General features: G+C 46.2%; 1 protein-coding gene across 13 annotated transcripts in view; it reads right to left on the minus strand.

Moving 5' to 3' along the window:
* CELF2 (CUGBP Elav-like family member 2) overlaps positions 1-24,537 on the minus strand; it is a 521,311-nt gene that overhangs the window by 44,432 nt on the left and 452,342 nt on the right. For 12 of the 13 annotated variants that reach the window (XM_045874446.3, XM_045874447.3, XM_045874438.3 and 9 more), the window contains 4 exons: positions 18,379-18,458; positions 14,148-14,306; positions 10,547-10,610; positions 1,361-1,495 (listed from right to left, as the gene is read on the minus strand). In XM_045874446.3, the coding sequence (XP_045730402.1) occupies positions 1,361-1,495; positions 10,547-10,610; positions 14,148-14,306; positions 18,379-18,458 (438 nt within the window). The remainder of the gene's footprint in view (positions 1-1,360; positions 1,496-10,546; positions 10,611-14,147; positions 14,307-18,378; positions 18,459-24,537) is intronic. The other variant, XM_054507372.2, reaches the window with a different exon arrangement.

Raw genomic sequence — 24,537 nt, forward strand, 5'->3', positions numbered from 1 at the left:
GCAGAGGGAGAGGGAGAAGCAGGCTCCCCGCTGAGCACAGAGCCCAACACCGGGCTCGATCCCAAGACCCCAAGATCATGACCTGAGCCGAAGGCAGACGCTTAACCGACTGAGACAACCAGGTGCCCTGAAAAAGGTCTATTTCTTAAACAGGGTCATCGGAGGATTTATTTAAGTAACAAGTTTATGTACTGCATTAGAGTTGTGACTTAATTTGCTGGAAAAAAACCCAAACAAACAGCTGAAAGTTGATTTTTTGGAAATACCATCTACTATGCCAAACGAGGCCCGCATATGGTAACGGTACATTTTGGAAGACATTTTAGAGAACCAAGTCAACACAGCTCTGTGCTACTGCTGGGGAGGACAGGGCACGCACGATGAGTTCCCCCGACCTCTCCTAAATGTCCCTGCGGCGCGTCTCTGCAGCCTGGACTTGGGGAAATGTGTGCCATACCCAGGGTTTCATCACCAAGCCACAAGCTTGGCTTCTGAGGGGGGCACAGGCTCCCTGGGCGGCCCCACTGCTTCCTGCGGTCAAAAGCCTTAAGAAAGCCGGCCTGCCGTGTTTTTTGGGTTCTCCTGAAAGCGAGCCCCGCACTGGCCCATGGGAGTTTCTTCAACACCCTGCTAGTGTGCTGGGCAGAGCCGGCAGAGGGCCGTGGGCTTTGCAGGGCTGGGAGGGAGCCCGGCCAGCGCCCGGCCGTCCTCCTCCATGCACCCGGGGCAGGGGGAGCCTCATCTATCAAGGCCTAGAAAATTCAGAGAGGAAGAAAAGCCAGCAAAACAGTTTTTAAGACACAAATCATGGTATCTAAGCAACCACATTATGTCTGGCTCGGATGAAAAGAAAAATGGCATCTGCTTTTGAATAAGGCGACAACATTTCCGAAGAGAAAGACTTTAAATTGCATCGCCCAGAAGGCGACTGGGAGCCAACAACAAGGATGTTCCTCTCTAGACCGTGGGTTTTGAAAGCAAACGGGCAGGGGCAGGATGGAGTGGCTGCGAAAACAGGACGCCGGAATGATTAGCGATGTTGAGATGCAGCAGAGAGTTCTTGAATGGCTAAGGACCACGACAAAGAGAGCCGAACACACAGGAGGGAGAGAGGGAGGCCCTTCCTGGAGGCGCCCGCTGGAGCGCTGACCGGAGTGGGCGGGGGCCGGCCACCAGCTCGGTGGTGGAGTCCCTCCCAGAACACTCTCTTCCTTGTCTGCCTGGGAAAATCAAATGCACAGGCCTTGGCGCTCGGGGTCTTTAAAAACTTCACACGGGTCCAGCCCCCCCACCCCCGACGCCCACAGCCTGCGCTGGGCGCCGCCCTCCCCGCGTCCCCAGAGGGAGGGCACCCCCTTACCGGGACTGGTGAGGGCTCCCAGGGCGCTGCTTGTGGTGGACAGAGGGTTTGCATTGGTGGTGGTGGCTGAGGTCTGGGCCGCGGCCGCGGCGGCCGCCAGCGTTGCCAGGTTCTGTAACTGCAGAGCATTCATGCCTGTGGAGGGAAGAGAAACGCCGCGTGAGCAAGAGGCCCGCTTGGCCGGGCTCCAAACACGAGGGCAGCCGGCGAGAGCAGGGGCCCCGGGCAGCAGGCCCTGCGAGGGCACGCTCTGCCCAGCTGCCTTGGTGACTCGGGCGCCCCCGCGTGTCCCAGCGGAGCCACCTACTGCTTGCCCGGCTGCCTGTCCGCACCCAGGCTGCGTCCCCGACCGCCCCCTCCCAGGGCCGCAGAGATCATCGGGAAAGACGAGGAAGATTCTGTGTGTGCGCTGGCCACGCAGCTGTCCGGAAACTGTGAGCCGAGGGCTGGGCGGCTGCAGGATGAGCCGCCGGGGAAGCCCACTGCTGGCACCAAGAAGGTTAAAAGCTGCTCTGAACTTGAACTGCTGTGGCTTCCTGGTGCTGCCACCTTACCAGCTGTGGGACTCGGGGCGAATGGCTTCCCCTGGTTTCCTGCTTAGTGAGCGGCACTCTTCCCTGCTGCTCACCTCCAAGGGCAGGTGCCGCTTAAATGAGATGAAGATCGCAAACTGCTTAGCACTGTGATGGGCACCGCATCAACACCCGTGTTAGCGACTCTTACGGATGTCCTCTCTCCACACTTACTGTAAACGTGAACCCTAAAATGTGACCACGGTAGGAACTCACCAAACATCTGAGGAATAAAAAAGCGAAGGAATAAAAACGGCAATGCTGTCCTATTTTTATCTGTAAAGTGCTTGTATTTGCATTTTCGTGTTTTAAAGAAGGAAAACGTCTTTAACCAGAATGGATCTCTGGCTAGTGAAAACGAAGAGAGCAGTGAAAACAGCAGAGAGAAGTGAAACTTTGCAAGAACACGAGGGTGGGATCAGCTGAGATCTGGAGGTGTCATCTGTCATGGGGAGGCTGCCTGGCCTGGGGGGGGGCTCGGGGGTGGTGCCCGCATCGCCTCCCCACCTCTGTTTTGCAACCCAAGGGTCTCTGAACATTCAGTCTTGTCCATGATTCACTTCACACTAAAGTACAAGCAGGCAACCATGGTTTTCTCCCTACACAGAGGAATTTTATACAGAAAGATACTAGTGTTAAGTAATCCGCTTAATTTTACTTTCTTCTCATGTCTCAAATCCAGGTACTTAATAAATGCCTACTGAGCAAATTTAATCTGCTTTAGAGAGACTGGCCAGATCACAGCTTCCTTCTGTGTTGGGGGTGGTGGTGGATGGAAGGATGAGAGAATGTTCTAGCAACATACCTGTGAAAGCCCCTAGCCACGGGCGTGGAGCCCTCCGCCTAAGCACGGCTGCGAGCACCACTGCTAGGCTCACTTATCCTGCTCCTCCAGCCTGGCTGCCTCAGTCACAAGCCACTTTTACTCAGAAGAGAGTTCCTGATGTTTTTGCTGCAAAATGGCTCCTCATTTTGCTCAAAATGACACTGTCTTCTTCCAGGAGACATCCAGCCTTCTTGGCTTAGGGGGGAAGCCAAACACCTGTTTCTCAAAATCCACTTAGGGCCTGGGGATGCTTCAAAGCAGGACACAAGTTTTTGTGGAATCCTGCTAACCTCTGCAAGGGAAGTGCAGACTTCCACCAACCCTGTTTTCTCCAGTTAATGCAACTGGAGTGAGGACCAGTTCCCAGCCCCGACCCCCCACATTTCTGCTTTTCTTGATGCAGAGGCGTCCCTTCCTTCACCCGGTCCTGTGTGGCCAGGGCCTGGGCTGCACAGCTTTCTCTGCTGGCGACAAAGAGCCACGATTTCCTAGAGGCCACGCCTCGGCAGGGGCACCCATGGTTCTGAGTAGAGCAGGTGCCAGGCAGGCTTCTCATGCTTCACACGCGCTCCCTTCCTTAGTGTTCGTAACAAACCTGTGGGACCAAGTCACTGGTGGCCCTCCCCACACCACAGGCTGAGAAAACAGAGCCCGGAGAGGTCCAGCCCTGGGGAAGCAGAGCCTCTCACAGCGAGCCTGGCCTCTCCCTGCCACCGCGGCCTCCCCCCGATAGCTCCTTCTGGCCTTCTGGTTCCATCTGCAGCTCTTCTTTCCTCCTCTTCCTCAGGGCGCTTGCTCTCCACTTACTTCACTCAACTCTGCACCCTGAAATTTAGGGGGGATGGAGCAGAGGAGAGAAGGGTGGTGAGCATAAGACTTCCGAAGGAAATGTGCCTGGGGCACTCGAAGTCCACGTTGACCAGCTCCTCACACTAGCCACCACGGCCCGGTGCATGTCCGACGGTGGGCACAGGGGGAAGCTGCAGGGGGATGGCAGAGCCTGGCACCACCAGGCCTCAGTCCCACTTGCTGGCCTCCCGGGATCTGATGGGCAGCCTTCTCAGCGCTCCCTGCTTGGTTCGGGGCTCGGGTCCCCGGGAGCGAGGCCTGGGGTGCGTGGTCTCCAGCGGGAGCTGAGAATGGAGTTAGCCAGGAACTGGACCACACCTGTGTCCTGCATCTGGTTCTCTAAATCACAGAATCGATCCTTTAATTTCTTAATGTGATTTCCTTTTCCATCCATTACCAGAATCCCCAACATCACAGATCACTGGTTCCAGATTCCTCGGGGAACAAATGGGCCGTGACCTCCTTCTCGTGAGGACCGAGCGTGTTGCAGGGCTCTGTCCCTTCGGTGTGGTCCTCAGCTTTAGTCAGGGTTCTTAACCGCCGTCTGCCAAGGGGAGGCCGGGGGGCTGAAATCATGTGAAGAAGCGTGTGTAGCATGGGCACCATGTTCCTGGGGACAGAGCCTCGAGGTGAAGCAGCTCCCACCTACCAAGGGGCATGAGTCCTGGCAGAAAATCATCAAGCTGGAGGCCTGGGCTCAGGCAGCGGCTGTGTCTGGGCTGGAGTGGGGGGTCTGAGGAAACCAGGACTCGGAACAGACTGTGCAGAGGAGGGGAACCGAGGACAGAAACAGCTCTAGCTCCCGTTCTGAAGACGGATGCACAAACAAGACCGTGCAGGGAAGCCAGACGAGCCAGGGACTCTCTCGGAACTTCCAGGCTGAGGCTGAACCCAAGGGGCACGCACACTGAGCCGGGACCCAGGAGCCTAAGGCAGCGGGTCAGCCCCCTCTGCAGGGCTCACTGTGGGCTGGCCACGGGGCAACAAGGCTCCCGCTCCCTGCGGCGTGGCCTTCTGTCCAGCCCGATGGAGGCCCAAGGCTGGTCCTCTAGTGTGTCCCTGTAGGAAAACAGCCTCCCATGGGTGGTGAGGGCCCTCTAAATGCTGCTGGCCCACCACCCTGGTTACAGGGCCAGTCCTGGGGTACGACAAGCGCCTGACAAGTTCCTCCAGGGCACAGGGATCTGGACCCTTCCCTGCCAACAGCACACAGCCCTGGTGGCAGATGCTCGGCTCTTCCTGCCCCCTCCTGTGCTCCCACAGCCAGTGTGGACATCACACATACTATCGGTTCTATTGAGGGAAGGGCCTTGGGGGCCCATGCTGTCTCCAGAAAAGCCACCTGCTCTGAGTAGGGAAAGCAGCCCTATAGCTATGCATGTGAGGCCCTCGATCCTCTCCCTCTTCAACCACACCAGACCGTCTGGGGCAACTCTGGTTCTCCGACGTCAAGCATCTGCACACTCAAGCACACTGGCCTCCTCTGGGCCCAGCCAACACTGGTGGGGCTCTCTGCATCCCCATTTTGGTTCTTTTCTGTCGTTTTCTTGTGTCTTTGGGGTGTGTGAGCCACCCTGTTCCTTCCTCGCTCAGCTCCCTTCATGGACCCTCCGGGCTGTCCGCCCACTGGTCACCCTCTCCGTCACCCCCGCACGGTGATCTGGAGGGGGCGCCAGACAGAGCGGCCTGGCCAGGGGGCTGGGCCCCAGCCTGGGGAAAGGCTGTCTCCCAAGAAAAGCAACCGCTTTTAACCTCACCAAGCACTCTGCTCCGAGGGGCGCCACACAAACCAGGGGCAACAATCTGGGTGACTAGAAATACAAAACATTTAAATACATTTTATGAAATCCCACAGCATGCCAAGACCAAGATGGTAAAAAAAAAAATTGGGAAATATAGGCATTCAACTTTTCATTCGTTACTTGGGAAAATAAAAATCCTTCTCCAGACGAAGAAATGATGTACAAAACAGATGTGCAATATGCCTACTTGAAATTTAAGATTTAAAAAAATTATTTATAAGGAGAAGGGCATGAAAATTTAATTTAATGTTCACCTTAGGTAATTTTGTGTCTTATTGTTCATAGCAATTACCATAAATCTGCATATCAATAAGCAAGAACAGATGTCAGTTGTTACAAGTGCTTGCCAATCAGGTCTGTTAAAAAGTGACAGATGGGTGGTTATGGAATGTTCTCATAAGGCCTATTAGCACATTCGCAGTGAGAGGGTGGGAGGCTCCGCTCCAGGAAGGCCTGGTGATCTTCTTCGCGAATCCAGAGCCCCCACCTCGCGACTCAGGTGCCTCCAGGCGCAGAGACCCTCAGGTCTCCCGCGCACCAGCTTCTGCAAAGGTCTCCCCCTCTTGTCCTCTTGTCCCAGACGTTCTGGGACGGCCTTCTGGAGAGACAGGATCCCGCGCCGAGGAAGGGAGAGCGGCTTTGCTGTTTTGAGCACTGTGCTGTATACTCTGTTACTTTTAAAACTTAGGCCAGATTTTCTGGAAGAGAATTACTACCAGCTTCACGGACTCGGTGGAGTGCAGCAGTTCTGTCTCGTCTATCAACACGTAAACTCCTTTTGGTCGTAGCTCCGCAAATGCACAGATAAACTCTTCTTCTTCTTTGTTGCTCTGTAAATGTTTAACTTCTTTAATGACGCCTCCGCGTGCTGGGGGTGGGGAGGGGGAGCCAAACCAAAACTGCCCTAACAAAACCCAGCCCACTCTTAACACATGTGCAAGGCCTTCCAGAATGAAGGGAGGCCGCTTTCCTGTGCTGCTTCTCTGTGCACTGTTTTGGAGCGTGCTCTGCATTCCTGACCTATGGCTCGGGTTTGTTATTTGGCCCGTGAAACCATGTGCAGAGGAAGGTCACTGCAGTCTGTGTTGCGGAGACACGGAGCACCGGTTTACAGCTTTGGCACAGTCCGGAGCTCGGGTTCGGATGCGCCTGAAAGTTGGACCTGCCCCTTTCTGGCGCAGTGACTTGGGGCAAGTTTGTTAATGACTTTCTAATCCTCGGTCGCCCCACCTGTGAAGCAGGATGCTCGTGCTCCCTGGGATCTCTGTATCTGGGTCCGTCCTGTGCCCTCGCCCGCGGCTGTGGTCTCACAGCCTTATTATTTGACACTTTTCTACTTCAGTTTTTTCAACGGCAGTGGGGTAACGAAGTGCAGGTTTTGTCCTTGGCACGCTGTGAGGATAAACTGCGTGATGATTTCAAGGAGCGCCGTTAAAAACAAAATTGTGAAATAGGACCCTTGCTTATCTATCTAGCACGGTGCTCTTTTGAGAGGAATGCGGTTAGAAGAGAAATTCATGACCGAAAAGTCACTTTTCCCTAATTCCTTCTTCTTCTGGGAAAAAAAAAAAAATCCAGACTCTTAGCCCAAAGTTTCTGAGATTTCAGAAATTCATGGGACAAATATCACAGCTGAGTGAGAAATGGACAAGTTTTTCTTAGAGGTTTTAAGAGGGAAAATAAAATCAATCAACTTTAAGGATGCATGGAAAGTACAGGTGAAAGCATTCAGCTTCTAAAGATTTGAGCCTAATCTAGTTTCTGCTCTTAAATTCTATATTCAGTAAAGGTTCCCTTCTATAAAATCACGAAGCACATGTGAAGTTATTTTTAGTTTGAAAGGGAAATGGTAAATTATTTTGGGGAAACAAGTATAGTTGATGCCTCATGCCATTTTATTGAGACAAATACTTCATGACTTGTCATCGATAATTTTTCTCTTTTTTTGGCTTTATTTTCTGCTCAAACAGAAAGTGTTTTACTCATTCGAATGAGACATTTTAGACTTCAGTGATAAACTTCAATCTCCTGAAGGATAGACTGTTATATCTTGAGAGTTGTTCACAAAAAATTATTGCTGGTTTCTGAAATGATGTTTCTCTCTCTTTGGTGACAGCGTTCCAAGCCAGACTGCTTGAACTTTACAAGTGGAATTTATTTTATGGCGCCGTAAGACGTAAAAACTGCTTTTGAATCATGCAGGTGCCCATCTGAACTGTGCCACAATCTCAGCCCCTCAACAAGCACTTTAACCTCAGGTGAGATTTGGGATAAGTGGCCTCTTAAGATTTCATCCTATCGTGTCTACCGGATGTTATGGACCATGCGCTAGGTCACGTTTGATAGTGTACCAACTATTGCCAAATCCTCGACAACTCAACCGTGAAGATACCATCATTAGTTTATATAATGTTTTCTTGGCTTAGAAGGTAAGGCTAAAGTCAAATTTCTCAATTGAAAGAACAGGGCGTTTAACTTAAGCTTCCCTGGGAATATATCCAAAATATCAATTTCCATTTGTCGATTTATAAATGTAGTCACCCATCCACTCCAAAATAGTCAGTAGCACCTCTCAGCAGGGCCAGGCTGAGTGCCTCTTGGCTTGGGAGTGTTTGAGGAAAGTAAGGAAGGAAGGGCTTTAGGGCACCCCTCCCATATTATGTGGGGTGTCAGGGAAGCCTCCTTTATTTTTTAAAGATTCATTTATTTTAAGAGAGGGGGGGGGAGAGATCGCGAGAGCGAGCGGGGGGTGGGGGGGTAGTGGGGGAGGGGCAGAGGGCTAGAAAGAATCCCAAGCAGATCCTGCACTGAGCACAGAGGCCAACGTGGGGCTCGATCTCATGACCCTGAGATCATGACCTGAGATGAAATCAAGAGTCAGATGCTCAACTGACTGAGACACCCGGATGCCCCAGGGAAGCCTCCTTCAGAGAGGTACTTCTATTACCAGTTCACTTTATAATACTGGTCTGGATGACTGGGAAAGACAAAAGTTAAGCCCAGCTTTGGGAGAGGATGAAAGAGCAGGAGGCCATATAACTTGATTTTACTGGCAAAAAAAAAAAAAAAAAAAAAAAAAAAAATATATATATATATATATATATATATATATATTCCAAACCAGTATTTCAAATAGGAAGATGAAACTTGATTTTCCCTATGAATGAAGAAACCACCTTTCTAGAAATCACCAAGCAGATGGAGCCCTGACATCAACATCCTTGATCTAAACGTTCAAGGTGATGGTAGACAATGGACGGCTCAGCATTTGATTTCACAGCCTGTGCAGACTTAGTGTGCTGAATTTTAGATGTTGAAGGTTCAAGAACGGGGTGTTTTGGATGGCCCAGAGCATTTACGGAATGCCTTTAAATTCGCCACCTGCTCGATGCACCTTCTAAAGTGACTCCCGGATAGCCTTAGTTTCTAAATGAGCGCGCAGAGCATGTAAATGCTAACATCCTGACCTGTGGCTGGCAACGCAGAGGAGACCACCGTCTAATGAAAAATGACAGGGCGCTCTGTCCACCCGGGAAGATGTGCTTGGCAGTTGCCTCAGGACCCAGTGACCTTCTCTGCATAATTCAACTGTTGGAGTGGGAGAGCCAGAGGCTTCCTCTAAGGAAAGACCCTAATTTTGGATCTGGGTGGGTCCATACCATTAGAAGGAAAAATAAATCTTGCATTGGCTGAAAATATGACAAATCTTCACATTTATTGTAGAGCTTGCAATCTGGAGGTTTTCTCTTTAAAACACAGAGAACTCCCTGGATATTTTACTGTTGTCTCTCCAATTCCCTTCGCAGAACTAAAAATTAACTATTTGGTGTGATCCTTAGCTCCAAGGCCAGTTTCCCAAACTGTATTCATAAAGATACTGCTGAAAGACTGAACTACTTACCATTTTAACATCTATTTTTTCCCTAGTAAACCAAAAGCAGTATTACAATACAACACACTGGCAGTGTCAGAAGATTTAAAGCCCAGCAAATAATTCTGCATTTTTTTTTTTTAAACTGTAGGCCAATATATTCTGTCAGACGACAGGTTCCCCTTAGCCTGTAGGGCTGCAGGGGAAGGCTGGGCTGAGGATCACAGAACACATGTGAGGACAAAGTCCTTCCAGATCCATTCAAAGTGAAACAAACAAACAAAACCAAGGATAGCTTTTTAGAAAAAAAAAAAAAATGAGAAAAAAGGAGTTCTCATAGTGACAGGAAAAAAAAATCTAGCTTCTATTCTGTACTGTCAGGTTTCATTTCATTGAGTCAGGGTGTCCTTCATTAAAAACAAATGGTGCTTGATTCTAATGTGCCAAAAATCTGTTCTTCTCCTTGTCCTCTCCCCCCCATCTTTCTGGAATCAAACGAGGGAAAAGTGTCCTTGCTGTTCCTCACGGCAGGTGAACAGCACCTGTGTTCTGATAGATTGTGCGCGCTGCCTTCCCTGGCCCCGTGGAAGTTAGGGTTGGAGCCTGGAAGGGGACGCCGTAGGAGTGACCTTTCACTAATCACTGCACCTCAGTGACTACTGACATAGCTCATTATACAAAGAAATCCTTTATGACCCAGCTTTCAAATCCAGCCCCACTTTGATTTTCTCGAGAACAAAGATTATACTTGCACATAAAAGCTTCTGATGTACACTTCTGTCAACTGGGGTACCAAAGTAAAAAAAAAAAAAGGCACCCTGTTAATTGTCTATGGTTATCAGGGGACTGCAAACTGTATCAAAGATAGGCCTGCAATCTTGGCTTTCATTATGGAGGTCAGAATATTTGTTGACTGCTTATTAAAATTTTAGAAGGACGTCAATCATTTTGGCTGCCCTGGATAGAAGGAATCTTATTGGAAATTCCCCAGCAATCGATCCCATTAAAAAACAAAACCAGCAGACAACTCTGGAGGATACGACGGAGGGCTTCGCAGCCCCTCCGGCTCCCACAGTTTGAGAAGCCCGACGTGGGAAAGCAGCCCCCCAGCAGCGGACTCTAACTGTAACACCCGAGTCCGAAGGCGAACACGGCTGCTCATTGCTCTCTGTTCTTCGTTTTTCCTGCTTGTTTTCTTGGCCCTCTGAAGCCAGCCAAATTCAGACAACAGCACGGTCCAAAGCAAAGGCATGTGTCATGACTTACCAGCCATCTGCTGAATGCCACTGAACGCACCCAGGTTGCTGGAGGAGGTGGCTTGCTGCAGAAGCTGCAAAGGGAGGGAAAAGCGGACCGTCAGACCAAAGCGGAGACAGGACCAGGCAGCTTCCGAACCAGGGGCGGGGGGCGGGGGGTGGGAGGGTGGGAGGGGCGTCCAGCTCCCTGTACATTTATACAGTCGCTTGCTGCTTCCTATTCATGGGATGAAGATTCCCACAGTTGGGGCTGTAAATCCATATTAATGTCTAATCTCTATTAAGAAAGAGAGACACCGGGGAAACTCAGTAACACTGCTACCTAAAAACAATCAATTTAGTCTTTTTAACAACCAGGTGTTACATCTATTGAAACCAACGTGGCGTGACTAACGCGGGCTCTCTGTAGCCTAGCGGTTACCACAGCTCAGCTCTGTCAATCAAGGCCCATCCCTCGGTCCAACAGCTCAGCGGCCTTCATCCTCCATGGGAAGCACCTGGATTCATCGACTCTTGGGCCAACAGAGACATCACCACGGTAACTACAGACACACACATACCTATGCACAGCCACACAGGTACGCCTGTGACCACAGACCAAGACAACGGTCACCCATCTGAAGCTGGTCTTCATTGGCAGAGGGGAACATACAACTTGTCAGGATTTAGAAGTATCTGGTGTGATGTACAATGACACTGTGCATTACAGGTATGTCGTTATCTTTTTAAAAAAAAGGTTAACATCCCTGTCTCTGCGTTTTTCCCTGGCGCTTTCAAAAACACATCTTACCCCCCGAATCAGTGGGTATCACAAGGTAAAGGCAAGTGGTTACTGTTGTAAAGTGCTGAATTCAGCTGAATGATAGGTTAATTTAGGTGCTATACTGCTAACGTAGGTTTACTGATATCCTCTTTTTGATAAGGTAGATCAATACAGGCTTCGTTTGGAGGTAGGAGCAAACATATAGTTATCTCCTATGCACAGATGTACACAGATACCAAAAAGGCAAAGATTCACCAAATTTATTATTGAGAAATGTTATGAGACTATGTGCTTAGGAGGAACAAGACCAATTTGTGATTTTTTAAAAACAGCTTTCAGAATTTAGTTGGAGCACTGGAGAACCACACAGAGAGTCATTCCTCTGGGCAAGGGTAGGTTTTTTCAGTTCAATACCAAGCAAAGTCTACAACTTGGACAGGACTCAGAAATGGGCATCTATCCACTGACTTAAAAGCACCAAGTGGAATGGAATCTCAGTGGCTGATTCAACCTGAGTCTCAGTTACAATGATATTATGGGGATTAACAGTGACTGGTACCAGAAGAATGTGATGTTTACTCATCCCTCCTGACTCGATGAAATGCACTGCCGAGGTATTACACACAGACTCAGACACGCACACGAGGAACAGTGAGGAAGAGGCAGCTAGGGATTAACCATTTTGATAGAGAGAAATCCCTTCCTTTGGTTTGATGTCGTGGGTTTCCCATTCTCTTGTGGTTACAAGCCCTTACTCCCTTTCCTACTAGGTATGTTTAAAAATTAAAGCGAAGTAAAATTAATAAGCTTTACAGCTCATTGAGGAATTAATACTACCTAATGAGGTATGTGGAAATACCTGCAGTGTCCTTAAACTATTACCCAGGACTCTATCCACTGATAACCATTCTCCGGTGGGCCAGAGTCAGAATCTACCCCTCAACCCACAAGTAGGGAATGTCTTAGAGGCTCTTCCAAAGAAATGGACTTCCAACTGAAAGGGGCAGAACAAATATGGCCGAGAAAGAATGGGAGCCCACAGTAGGAGCAAACATAATTAAGATCATAAAAAAAGTTTTTATAAATGAGGTTGAGATGAATTCTGAATTCTTTTCCAGGGCACAGAAACAATTTGCAGATGCGGTCAAAGAAACGTGTGCCAGAGATTTTCGTCCTCCGTGAGCCATGGGAGAGGTGCCAGAAAACTGGGGACAGGCGCAGGTGTCTGGGTTTTTAGAAACGATGGAGCAGGAGGCTGGATTCTTAGAAATTATGAGAAGGTGAGCCTGACATCAACCTCTGATCCCAATTCTGATATCCATAAACAGATGGCCTGTGAAAAACTGAAAAGCACAAGTTTGGGGAAAACAGCTGACTGTTAAGCTAGACTCATTTCTTGTTTCATAAACTCTTAGAATGAGAGACCAAGAAAACACTATGGCAAAGCAAATACAGATTTTTAGCTCTGATGAAATCGCTCATGATGTCTTTGTGGATATGACTGAGAAATGGCTATAAGGTGACGGTAAAGTCAGTCGATGTCTTTATTAAAGGCTCAGCTGAAGATGGGAGGAGCGGGTACCTCCTTCATGAAGCAAATGTGTACCGAGTAGGAAGTACAGCCAGACCCCACTGGGCACGGGCCCGGCTGCGTAAAGGGAGGAAAACGAGCCAGAGCAGAGGGCTGCGATCCCGCTCGACAGACCGGTCTAGGTGCAGTTGCATAACCTCTCGGAGCCTCTTTCCTCCCCTACACGGGAAGGCTCTTCTTACCTTTCACAGTCAGAGGGAGGACTGTCGTACAAACCGCGCAGGCTCTGCTACAGAGTAAGGCTAATGGATCCTGCAGTCCCGGGAGGGACAGTTAAAATGTCAGGTGACAGAATTAGGAGAGAATACACATACACGCATGCATGCACGCACGCACACACGGGCACACCCCAAGAGGCTAGGACACCGGGCCCAAACTTGCGATATGAAACTATAGTAATCAATGTGAAGTCCAGCCTGTAGGTGCCAAAGCAGAAAAACGGGGTAGACCACCACGATTTAGCAGTGGTTCATGTAAAAATAAATAAGAAGCTGGACCTTCTGCCTCACGTGTGACGTGGTTAGCACGAGGACCCCTCTCAGGCCACGCAAAAATATTTTAAAGTCCACACTAGGGGTCACTGCCCTGTGTGCTGTTTAGATCTTACCAGGGGAACCGACTTAAATTCTGGTCAATGGATTTTACTAAAGACATAGACGGAGATGGGGTAGCACAAGGAATAGCAGGAACGTGAAAGTTTAAAACAATGTCACGTAAAGGAATGGTTGAAAGAACTGGGTTTATTTGCCCTGCAATAGGATCTCATTTTTGGGTTCCGAACGGATGGGAGAAACGTTTGATTTTGTCAGCGCGGTTCCACAGGGAAGGGCCCGGACCACCGGATGGAAGGGCCCATGGGGCTTCGCGGGGAAACCTCGATGGGACGCGCTAACCTCTGGGGCCACACCTGCCTTGGGGTCGCTGAACTGCCGTCAAGCGTGCTGCGTCCCTTCTTATGCAAGATGTTATGAGGTCTCTGAAACACACCGGTTAGCAATTTAGCCTCGTGGGACTCGCCTCAGCCTCCATCAGGCCAGAATGACATGAGTCATGTCCTCACGCTACTCAGGTTACCTTGGAAAAATTTTCTGCATCAATGCTGATTTCAAATGATTTCCTGAGATTCAAAATGCCCCCACATGGAATTCTTTTGAGAACTTGGCGGGGGGGTGGGGGTGGAGGCGGTTTCGGGAGGCACAGCGGGGACGGCCCCCCTCCGCCCTTTCGGGGCCCAGGCGCCGGCGGTCCAGCACTTACGGCCAGGTACTGCGGGGTGAGTCCGCCCAGACCCGTCAGGTTCCCCCAGGTGGCAGTGTTGAGCTGCTGCATCTGCTGAGCTAGCTGCTGCTGGAGGCGCCGCTGCTCCTTGTCCTTCTGAGTATCGGCGAACTTGACTACGATGGGTGAGGAGCAGCCCTGTGGTCAGACACAGCGGAAAGTGAAGAGCGGGTTACCGCCTGGCTGAATCCTCTCGTGACACTCAGCCCTGGGTCTAGCTCTCTCATCTCAACTATCTCTGAGCACACGGAACCGTCTGGAACGGTTGTATTTTTTTTTTTTTAACAGTCTGATACTCCTTCTTCTTCTCTGACCAGTACCATCAAGAGAAACTTCCAGACACTGTCACTGGTTTCTCTGGGGATCTGGCGGGCGGTGAAGCCATTTGCTCTCTTGCTCTGGTTATTAAACTGCCTCTCCTCCTCTCTTCGTGTGTCTTCCTCCAACTTTTCCAGGACCTCCTCAGAGACAAGAGACCTTATCATCGTTCTTTAATTAGGCTTCCTGGTGTGCTTGTCTGCAAGATAGACTTGTCTGTGTGTCTGCCTGTTTCCGCACGTGAGCAGGGGACAAAGGAGAGACGCTTCCGTGGGAAGGAAAACGTCCCTCGTTCATGTATTTATTTTTTTCACTCTTCCCAATTCTCAGTGCTGCATTTTTGAACTTTGGAAAGCGGGTGTCCTCCCGACCCAGCACTACAGATAGGGAGAAGAGGGTTTTGTTTTAGGAACGCGGATGAGGGCAGGACAGGTTCCGAGAACACAGGCACTGCCCAAGGTAACTGTCCGTGTTTTCAGAGAGGTCTCTCTTCCTTCTCTGACGGACCTACTCTGTCCACCCTGCTCAAGGCCCCTGCAAGCCACAAGGCTCGGAAGTATATTCTAGTGAAAGGAGCTGGATCTGAAATGGCAGGAGGCGTCTACTTGGCTTCTATCATCAACGGATCTCACCATTCTAGGTGCTTCTTTTCAGTTTTCATTCCCTTTAAAAGGCAGTGAGTAAGGGCAATGAGTGAGCGCATGGCCAAAGATTATAAAATAGGACGAATTCATGTCCGAGATGGATAAAATCATTAGGGAAAATAAGGGCCTGAACTTCCAGCATGAAGACTTCCCTCCCTGGGCCCCTCTGGAACATTCTCCACTCAGTCAACACTCAGCAGAGACATGGGCTCCTCCCTCCCTACCCTTCTCTTTCTTACTACAGCTTGCCTACACATTTCATCACCATTAAAGCCGTTAAATTTTGCTGAGGTAAAAAGAAGTCATTCCACCTAGGTGTTTTAAAAAAAAAAACTTTCATTGAAACTCAGCATGATAATGGGCCTCTCTCTCTCTCCTCTCAGAAATTTTATATTCCTACTTAAATGAGCTCTCTCTCTCTCCCTCTTTCCCTTACCTTCGGGTCATTTTTCTTTCTCCTAGAAAACAAACCTGCGTGTGTTTTGTTTTATCACCTTGGGTAGTTACTGGGGATGGAGCTGTGAATATGTGAGGCTACTGTGTCTGTTATTACCCAAAATTAAAAAAAAATGTGAGAAAATCGAGGTGGCTGTTTCAGTTTGAACTTCCAGCGTACTGGTCTTCAGCTCATAGCCACAGCCACAGGACAGAATGTTAAATGTCAGTCAACCGCATGAAAATAATATTTCCACCACTTAAAAAATCTATACTTCATTTTTCTTCTCTTTGTTGCTTTAAAGAGAGCAAATACTCTGAAGATGGAAATTATACAGAGGGAGGGTTTGTATGGAAAGGGTTGTTACTGTTGTATCAAATTTGTTCCATAACAAATCATAGCATCTCCTCCTAAGAGTACATTTACTATTTTTTTTCTTCCTTAAATACCAAAAAAAAAAAGAAAAAGAAAAAAAAAGATAAAGAAGCAAAAAATTAGGCCCAAAATAACTTGTTTAAACCATAAAAAGGAAAAACGGGATGGGCGTAGATTGGAGGAAAGTGGAAAAATAGAAGGTACGATATAAAAATTATTTTAAAGAACATGTTCTTTTAAACATTCAAATCATTTTGAATTCAAATTTCTTAGATAATACATCTTGGTTAAAGATGTGAGCCAGAGTCCTGAAAATAACAAAATTAGTTAAAAAAAAAAATCCAACAAACTTCGGTTGTACAACTAGAATGTGACTGGCATACTACACAGTCTTCCATTTAAATGTCAGTATTTTTTAAATTCAACAAGAAATTTCAGTGTCTGAGGGCCCCTCTGTCTGAGCATGGGTGTCCAGATTTAAAAACAAGTGCACCAAATTTGATTTTTTAAATAATAGAGATGTTAATACCAAAGGATCAAGGATTTCTTAAGAATGAATATGCCCCAATCTCTATAGCAGATTCTTTTCATTCTAAGCCTATTCTTCTTTGGTTCTGGCTCATACCCAGGTCTGTACTAAGTTCCTGAGCTCTCTCCCTGTAGGAACACAGGAGAACACAGACCAGCATCCTCTGCAGCTTTACTCAGGGGGGCACTGATGGAGGAACTGGGGTTAGAGCTGAAAGAATTTAGGTTAAAAAATCATCTAAGGTACAAATCACTAAATTACAGGAAATAAAAATGATTAAGAATGAAGCACATGTATGGAAGATAATAAATACAGGTGAAAACTTTTTTTTTCTTCCCTAACCGTACTTTCATTTTTATCTCCAAACTGAAAGGTAGCTGGGATTCAGACTGATCCCCAATAGCGGAGCAGCCGGAGAGAAAGTGGGGGACAAACACAGCATTAAGATGTGACTGCGTGTCGTACAAGACTGCATCCCTAGGTATTTCAAATCCTGCTAATTATCTCCTATTGTGGCCGATTTTCACCTGAGCTTGCCTTCAGGTAGGGGGGTGTGAGTGTCTTAAAAATGCATTGCACTGAAAGGAAAACACAGTGATTATATAAGATATGTTAGGAATATCAAAGTCAAAATGAAGCTCGAAAAAGACAATAGGCTTTGCAATGCTGATATCAAAACTCAGAAAAATACAGTAAACACTTAATGACAAGGCCATGCACACTCCTTTCCCCCCTTGTCCACCCACCTTCCACCTCACTGTAAAAAAAGTTGCCCACAAAACATGACGCAGAATGATCACTTAGCTCCCAGCATGCTTTGGGAGATGCAGCATTGCAAAAAACAAACAAAACAAACAAATAAAAAAAATAATTAAACCCCCCAAAAAACGGAGGTAAAAAAAGCGCAAACGATCCATAAAGAAATTTTTGCACATTAAATAAAATTGAAAATATTTTGCTTTTCAGAAGATGAAAACGTAACTTCAGGTAACACCACAGGGCCACCTCCAGAAAAGATCACCCATACACAGATATACAGAGTACAGAACATGCACTCCCAAATGATTCTACCAGACAATACAGAATAAGTAACAGCATATCACTCTTGGAATGCTTTTGTGCAAAATTCTGAAAGGCCAGACCCAAATCACAGACTAGAAGTACAGAGCCATCTATCTACGTGTGTGGGTGAAACGCCCACATCAACGTATCGATCTTCCCCCAAAGCTAGTATCTCTCATTAGGAGACCAAATTTGAGCCTTTATGTTTCTTTTATCGTGCGTTTTTTTGGGTAAAAAGACAAATCTAATTTTTCAAGGGATTCTCATACATTAACATTTTCACTGGTTAAACAGTGTAGGAGAAGTATTAATTGTCTCCTAACATTCTTGATGCAAAAAACACAATTCTGTTTGACTAAAGAGAACTTGACCCCACATTTAAAAAAAAAAAAAAAAGAACAGAAAAAAAGAAAAAGGGGGAAAAAAAGAACCCTGTGATCGGCACAGGGCAGGCTGCAATTTGGAGGGAGGGCTGTCAAGGTTGACTCCATACCAACCCTGGACCAGGAATGGACTGGATCCTTTAGAGGTCGAGAAGGAGTCTTGGTTTAAATTGCATCATGATGCTACGTTGCAGGGCCTGAGGCCAATGCAATAAAAGGCTCAAAAAAATAATGTACAGCACGTGGAAGGTTTTACTAAATGCATTTCAAGTCATTAGGGGAAAAATTCAGAGAAAGAGAGCGAGAGAGAGAGCGAGAGAGAGGATGAATATGAATGAATGGAAGAGATGGTGAAAGTGTCCATCTGTGATTGTCATGTGAACAATCCGCACAGGAGAGAGCTGCTTTCCCATTCCCCATCATTTGCACAAAGAAAACAAAGAAAGGGCAGATGATACAGTACCTCCATGGTCTGAGACTGATGCATGGCTTTGATTGCATTCTGTGCCATTGCCCTTGTAGAAAATGTGACAAACGCACAGCCTGTGGGAAACAAGGGGACAGGGAGCAGGAAAGACAAAAAACAACAAGACAAAAGGGTTGGACGCTTGTTAAACCAACACAGTCTACGAGAACTGCCACAGGACGCCACTGTTCTCAGTAGTACATAAAAATCAACAACTTCTCTTGGTTTTATCGTAGTTTGCTTTTTACTCACAGTGCTGACTTGCTAATCTGACCAAAGCAGAAAGGTTTATTGACTAGTTTATTTTTTAAAATGGAGACGAGGGGAAAGTATTGGGCACTTTTTTTTTTTTTTTTAAAGCCACGGGGTGGGAGGTTTGAAATTAGCAAGATCTAGTTTGCATTTTCTAAAATAAAAAGTTGCTATTTTACATTTTTCTCCTTGGCTGATCATCTTTACTTAGGGCATCCACACATTCGGGCTTTTGGATTTCAAATTCTAGTGTTGATTTTTAAGCAGCAAATAATAAAATCCTCACACCAAGGGCCATTTAGCAAATAAATGCCAAAGGCTCAAAATGTCAGCAAATAAATACATCTCATCTCTTCTGGATAGTTAAAACATATATATGTATACGTATACATTGATGCGATTCCAATGCAGAGAAATATACCCCATCCTGCAGGAACTGTTTGGTAATTATTAATTACAAACAAAAACAAATGCTCTGTTACTCTGAGAATAGTCAATAGTGCACATAAGGCAAAACTTTAAAATCTGCGTTGGATTTCTTAGTTGTAGAAAATCTTTATGACTTTTCCACGTTGTGGTTTCGGGTATGCATCAGAGATCTGACCTAAAGTCTAACATCCACAAGACAATGTAGAGTTCTCTGCATGTTTCCTGTGAGACCCCTTGAACTTTCCATGGTTCTTTATTTCTCGTGCCATAAACTAACCAGAACCCACACTGCCTGCTCCCACTCCTGGTGGTAGGTGCTGGCCACCGTGCAGGTCACCGCTCCAACGACATGGCTCATTGCCCTTTTCGCTAATAAAAACACTGCCTTCTAAAATTTACATTTTATTCATCGTGCACCCTTGGGCTTCTTAGAGAAAAAGACTGTGAAATTAATGCAGATTCAGGCTGATTTTATAATAATACCACAGCACACTAAAAGCTTAGCTAAAGCAATGCAGACTTATTTCACTTATGATCTCTAATGACTTTAAAAGTGCATTGATTTTCAGCTTCTTTAGCTCTGCACAGTTTGAACTTAGGTATCAGAGAATAATTCAGTGTTCCACTCAATTTCTTCAAAACATTATTATTATTACTACTTAAAAGGTTTCCAAATGAAGCAGATCTAAACACTGAGAGGCAGAAGCCTGTTGTCATCTCCGCGTGAATGCGTGAAAGTGGGATTCTGGCATGATTATTGCCCCTGTGGCCAGTAAGCCAAAGAGAATGTCCTACATCCAAAAAAACCCCAAAAAACCAAAAACAAAAAACAAAAAAAAAAACCCACAACAAAACCAAAACCCAGCAGATTGTCTGGTTTATGTGAATCAATTTGTGAGCCATAAAATATATTTTCTTCTTTTGCTCTGCATATGTACCTGGTGAGATTATCAAGTCAATACCATATTAGCACCTTTTAATCAAACAGTAATAAGAGAAAGCAACACCTGCCCATTATTCCCAAAGCACAAAAACATCCAGTCATGAAAATAAGTCAATGCATTTTTTTTTTTTGCATCATGCTGTAATTTTTAATACAACAAAACTCTCAGTACACGGGAGAGTCATCTCTCATTGACCTCCCAGTTCAGCTGGCCTTACAAAGCCTGAGGTCTAGCTTGCTATGAATGTCGAGCTGTTTCATATACTTCTCTGACATTATAGCAGCTAGTGAAGCTTACTATTAAACACACTGCCTGCACCTCCACTGGCTGTAGCTTCTGTCATCAGTGAAAGCGATCTGGAGCCTTCTCTGAGGCATCTAGAAGATGTGTGTGACAGATGACAGTACGTCTATGGGCTTCCATATTGCGAACTCCGCTCTATAATTCAAGAGCCCCAAAGTTACCATCCGTCTTAAATACCCCTTCAAAAACATTGTGATTATCATCGACATTATTAACAGAGGAGATAATGCTAAGATGATTCTTCTTCCGTATCTTGAGACCACAGTGGAATTATTTGCTTTTGCAAATAATCTAATGGAGATATATTTGACATCATGTGAAACCTGGCCTAACTCTGCTTTTAATAGTCAAGAAGATTGTTTCATTCACTTTATTTGCTCTTATTATCCAGGAACATGTGCCAAACTGACAGTTTCCAAATGGAGGTTAAGAATGCATTAAAAAAACAAACAAACATGTAAAACGTCAACAGAAATCAATAAGGCACAGTTTATGCATTTACCACAATTTCAGAACAAGCAGAACTTTTTAAGTAACTTAGTGAGAAAGATACAGCAATTAGGAGGTCTCAGAAGTATTAGCAATAGAACAATAAAATTCCATCTCTATAAACTTGAACCATTGCTCTTTCCTCTCTGAAACCTGCAATTAAAAGCTCGACTGATGCTTCTAATTATATAACTCTTACTGCATCCAAAAAAATGATCTGACAAATCTGATGACTCCTTTAACCTTTTTACTCTATTGGCAGTGGTGCAATAAGAGAGAACCTGTCTCCTCAGGGGCTCTGTCAAGTTCGGGGCTGTGTGCTGTGTTCAATTACTTAAGAGGGAAAATTACTGTCGTTTGTAAAGTGAGAGCGTGTGTTGAAAATTTCCCTCTCTCTGCCATTTTGGATGAAGTTCTGCAACTTCAGAACCCAATGTTTCATGGCTTGGTAGCTTGTTAACCTTTGTAGTTTCTGCTCTAGTAGTCCTATGGCTAGATTTTAATTTTCTTTTCCATGGCACTGAAAACATGGTGGTGGCTTTAGGATTAGGCCTCAAAATCTGTGGCTTTTCACTAATATAGGGTCACATAAGCTTCTTCCATCAAGACTGGCTGTCAGCTGCTTCTGCAAGCCAAGGAACTGACTTCCCATTGGACAAAAATAATTTAGGTCAACTGGCCCCTTCTACTAAAAATGAGCTTCTGGGTGCAGTGGAGTCCTTTGAATCTTGAAAGGATAACTGCTCTGACCTTGTGGAGTCAGCCCTCTGCTGTTCTAGAATGTCTCAGGGTCAGCCCTCTTCTGTTCTACATTAGTGGGTGTACTGTCTAGGTAGTCAGTTCTCTGGCTACTGACTAAAATGCAGGAGAAACTAGAATGGGGAAAAAGATCACATATACCAAGATAATGAAGCTTTGTTGTTGTTGTTAGGTAAGATAGCCTGTATATTATTGTCTGAAAGCCTCTCCAAATACATAATAGCTGAAAAAAGTAAAGAAAAATTCCATCCTTAACTGCAGCCAACCTGTAATTTACCTTACAATTATTTATTGTCTCTACTTTCAGAATGTCAGAGATTGCTCACAGAAATGAAAGGAACCGAACTCCTCCCAGTTCGGTGAGGTTGCCTTCTTGCTGCTAAAACAGATAAATGATTGACTGGGGAAAGGTTTCTCCAAGTAATTTCCTCCTACAGACAGGATCTAAGGAAAGCACGTGGCCCTGTCACAGAGAAGATTCTGGAACACATCTATTACACTTGTCATCTCAACTGAAAAGCTCTGTTCACACAGGTGTTCTACCTTTTCTCTCAGCTGGAGAATTTTGAGAGAACTAGGTGAATTCTTGGTCTGCACCAGAAATAAAGGAAGAGAGAGTGAGAGAGAGAGAAGGAAGGAAGGAAGAAGGGAGGAAGCAGGCACTTTTAAAAGCACGTACGATGCCAGGGCCTCTTGCTTTTCTGCCTCTTCTTTGAAAGAGAAGCAGCAGTCTGCTCTATTTCAACTGAGGGAAGTGTAATTTAAAGTAACTTGTGCGGCATGAAGGAGCTTTCGGCCTATGGAAGACTTGTTTATAAATTCCTGTTTGGCCAAAGAAAGTTCTTAATGCAGCCAATTCTCCTCGCTGTATCTTTTTAGCAGTGGCAGAGTTTATTAAACATATGCTATCAGTATAACATGAGAGCATCCAAACTAATACTCAAACGCACCATCACCAGCGCTGGGTTAGTTTATTTAGAACTGGCGTGGAGACACAGCTCGTTTATCCACCTGAGGCTGAGTGTAGAGCAGAACTGACTAGTTTGCAAAAAATCTCACCCCCGGGAGGAGGTTCAGAGACTGCACTCAGAACGAGTTGACAAACTACAGGTAATAACCCAGGGGTATTTGATACGAGTTTCCACATATGTTTAGATACTAGGTGGGCACGCCTAAGATGTCTTGATCAAAACCGAGTCTGCTCTGTGTACGTGTTTTAAAAGTCAAAAGCCCTGTCCTAATATTCTGATCAGATATAATGGAAACAAATGAGGATTTAATGGCTAAATCCAAGCTGTGCTTGCCAACATCCCTGAAAATATTGCCAATTTCATTTGTCAAGGGTTTTGGCAGGAGAATGTTGGAACACCATAAACACAGCTGGAATATTCTTAAACAAGCAGAAAGTTACCTTACATGGCAGTGAAGATCTGACTACACTTTATGGGGAAAGAAAAATGAGATAAACTCTTTAATTGTCTCCAAGTTAGAGATAATCATTGCCACGGTGCAGACAACCCTGTAGACTGTACCCAAATTGTCCATTCTGACTGTGGGATTATGGGTAAGGGAGAACATGTGTATTTTAGGAAATCAACAGGCTGAGGAGACACTGACAGATAAATGCCTTGGCTGAGAAGGCTCCAGCTTTCATTTTGAGAGCAAACGTCCCATTTGACTTCCCATGCATGGACTCGTGGTATGCTGCTTGCGTTCTTGAAGAAGGTTCATTCAGCAGGCCTGGGGGGCTGACCTGCTATTGCAGAAGGATCTGAGTAATATGAAGGGGCTTGAAAGCATCTCAAACCAGGTTTTCCAAATTAGAAAAGATGGTAGAACGGGTTATTGCCCCCAGAGGGGAAAATGCATGTTTAGATGTGGGCATAGTGCGTAAAGAGAGTCAGGCGCCTGATATTTGCTGAGTGCTGGTTTCAACGTGCTTGGTAGATGCTAGGTGCTGTCCGTAGATAGCCATGACATTTCCTGGGGGGGCGGGGTGGGGTCTGATCTGGAGCATGGCGCAAATCTGATGGGACTTTACAAATGGTCTTTCTTGCCAATATGGAGATGATGATTTTTGTTTTAAAGACAGTGATTCTAAGCCAAAGTCCAGAGCTGTGGGTCCTGCAGCCCACTACTCCGCATCAGTGGGGGACCCTGATCCTACAAGCCTGGAGAAGCCTTGGCTTCGTACCCTGCAGGGAGGCAGAGAAGCTACAGGGGTGGCAGAGAAGGCATGACAGGAGATGCCTATGGGGGGAGCCAGCGCCCCTAACTGCCTCTTTTGTCTTCATTCTTGTAGCGGAACTGGGCAAAAGCGAAGCCAGAGATGTGAACCACTTTTCTGTACCTCAAAACTTTTTTTCTCACTAGTTTATACTCGGTTTAGTATTAGAAGGTGCTTTTCAGAGCAGCCAATCTTTCCTTTCACTTAATTTTTATTTATTTATTTGTGTCTTAAACAGCTGAGCCAGCAACAGGCATGGAGACCAGAAATGCTGAGCACCCTTTATCTGCAGAGCCGCTAATGGGAGACACTTATTAATATTTGATTGAAAACTGCAATTCTTTAATAAAAGCAAAATAGCACGAAAGACAATTATTGTTCTTTTAACAAATACACTGATTCAGGAGCCGTCCCCTGTACCCAGGAGTCCCTGGTTCTCACTAATTGAAAAACCTACCGCTGTCTGGCTTTATATTTCAGAACAAATGCTTATAAATGAGAATTTCCTTTTTTTGCCGTAGGGAATTCTCATCAGTTCACCAGAAATTACTTTTCTGTGAAGAAGAAGAAGAAGGAAAAAAAAAAAAGCGGGGAGGAGTATTCTACTCTTTACACTGAGCCAGCATCTGCATAAAATACGGATGAGAGTGGCTCGCGTAACTTGTCTCAAATCGGCTGCTCCTGGTGTCCAGTGCTGGCTCATCAACCACATGGCAGATCAAATTAGCCAAGCTCTCTCGCCAAGTACTGCGT

This window comes from Mirounga angustirostris, unplaced genomic scaffold (assembly GCF_029215605.1).
Source record: "Mirounga angustirostris isolate CCGP_5_RB_7025 unplaced genomic scaffold, mMirAng1.0.hap1 SCAF_5, whole genome shotgun sequence".
Lineage (NCBI taxonomy): Eukaryota > Metazoa > Chordata > Mammalia > Carnivora > Phocidae > Mirounga > Mirounga angustirostris.